A 1,979-nucleotide genomic window follows, 5' to 3' on the forward strand; every position below is an offset into this window, starting at 1 on the left:
GGGGATTCTTACAAACAAGACTCAGCAATAAATCTCTCTCCCCCTCCTCCAAAAAAGAAAAAAGAAGAGAAAACTAAATACATTTTTTCTGGTGCTCTGGCTGCTTCTCAGACTTTTAGGGAAATAATAGTTTCAGGCTTCTTCTGCTCAGCCAGAGAAGTGGAAATTAATGATCGATCTGTCAGCATGTTGAACGAAAGCGTGGGTATTTTTGCGAAAATACACTGGCTTTGATTAAAAGTGGCACGGAATGCAAATATTGGCAGGTTGTTCTGGAGTTTTGTTCGAAAAAAACTATTTATAAAAAGTGTTCACGTCATTCCCGTGATTTTCGGAGAAATGTGATATCAAGTGGAAAAAAAAGACAGAATTTATAATTCATCTCAAAATACGTGCACGTTTTGCAGGAAATTAAATTAAGAAACCGCAAATTTTATATAAGGAAGCTTTCAAATAAACTCTGTGAGCTTAACCTTCATCCCGCCTTTAGCCCTATAAAAGTTTTAAAAAGGCGTCATTTCGAGAAAAATAATTGTTTTAAGTTCCATATAATGGTATGAGTTGTTTTCTTTTTTCAATTCCCCTCCAGACTGGGGACTTGTCAGCTGCAGTTTGTTTCAGTCAGGTCCAGGGTGGACATTTGAACAACAAGAAAGAGAGAGAAGGCCTCTGTGGGAGAATGTGAGCCCCCCACCCCCCGACCCCCTCCTTCCTCTCACCCCTCCCGTCCTCCCTCTGAACACTGTACACCCTAAGTGAATCTGACTGCAATTATTTTCTCCTTTTATCCCCGCAGACGATCTTTTGCACTCTCCTCTGCGAAGACAAAAGTATCTGTTTGATGTCTCAACCCTTTCAGAAAAAGAGGAGCTGGTCGGGGCGGAATTAAGGATATTTAGGAGAGCGCCCGGGGATTTGCAGACTTCCCTGCAGAAGACGGGCCTCTACGACATTCAGCTCTACCCCTGTCGCTCAGACAAGCTGCTGGACTCCAGGTCCCTGGACCTGCTGGATTCCACGAAAGCCGGCTGGGAAGTGCTGGACGTGTGGGAAGTGTTTAAAGCGCGCCAGCATCATTATCACCACCCCCATCGCTCTCGTCACTATCAGCAGGAGAACCAGCTTTGCCTCCAGCTAAGGGTCACACTGGGCAAATCGGACACCGAGGTCGACCTGAGGCAGCTGGGGCTGGACAGGAGCGGCCGGTCCCAGCAGGAGAAGGCCATCTTGGTGGCCTACACCCGCTCTAAGAAGAGGGAGAACCTGTTCAACGAGATGAAGGAGCAGATCAAGTCGCGGAGGTCGGTCAGTGAGAAGGAAGTGAAGGTGGCAAAGGAGGAGGGGGTATCTCCGCTGACTGGGGCCAAAGGAGAAGGGCCCAGGCGGCGGAGGAGGACGGCGCTGGGCAACCGGCACGGGAAGCGGCACGGGAAGAAATCCAAATCCAGGTGCAGCAAAAAGGCTCTGCACGTGAATTTCAAAGAGCTTGGCTGGGACGACTGGATCATTGCACCCCTGGATTACGAGGCTTACCACTGCGAGGGGGTGTGCGACTTCCCCCTGAGGTCGCACCTGGAGCCGACCAACCACGCCATCATACAGACGCTCATGAACTCCATGGACCCCAACAGCACCCCGCCTAGCTGCTGCGTGCCCACCAAACTCAGCCCTATCAGCATCCTGTACATAGACTCAGGCAATAACGTGGTGTACAAACAGTATGAGGATATGGTGGTGGAGCAGTGTGGGTGCAGGTAGCGGCCATTATTGTGAAAAAACAAAACAAAAAACAACAACAGAAGATTGTTAAAGATACTCTCAGTGGGTTCAAGGCTGAAGGTAGAAAGTCCTCATGGGTCTCAAAGCGTTTTGACGCATGATGCGCCCTGTTTTTATTCAAAAGGGATGCGCGCGCGCACGCACACGCACACGCGCGCACAAACACACACACACACACACACACACACACACACACACAC

General features: G+C 49.3%; 1 protein-coding gene across 1 annotated transcript in view; it reads left to right on the forward strand.

Moving 5' to 3' along the window:
• The window catches only part of gdf6a (growth differentiation factor 6a), a 5,556-nt gene extending 3,660 nt beyond the window's left edge, over positions 1-1,896 (forward strand). The window contains exon 2 of the mRNA XM_013912937.1: positions 797-1,896. Coding sequence (XP_013768391.1) covers positions 797-1,758 — 962 coding nt within the window. The 3' untranslated portion in view covers positions 1,759-1,896. The remainder of the gene's footprint in view (positions 1-796) is intronic.
• Positions 1,897-1,979: the final 83 nt, after the last annotated feature.

Source organism: Pundamilia nyererei, unplaced genomic scaffold, assembly GCF_000239375.1.
Source record: "Pundamilia nyererei isolate P.nyererei 1_Seehausen unplaced genomic scaffold, PunNye1.0 scaffold00109, whole genome shotgun sequence".
In the NCBI taxonomy this organism is placed as follows: domain Eukaryota; kingdom Metazoa; phylum Chordata; class Actinopteri; order Cichliformes; family Cichlidae; genus Pundamilia; species Pundamilia nyererei.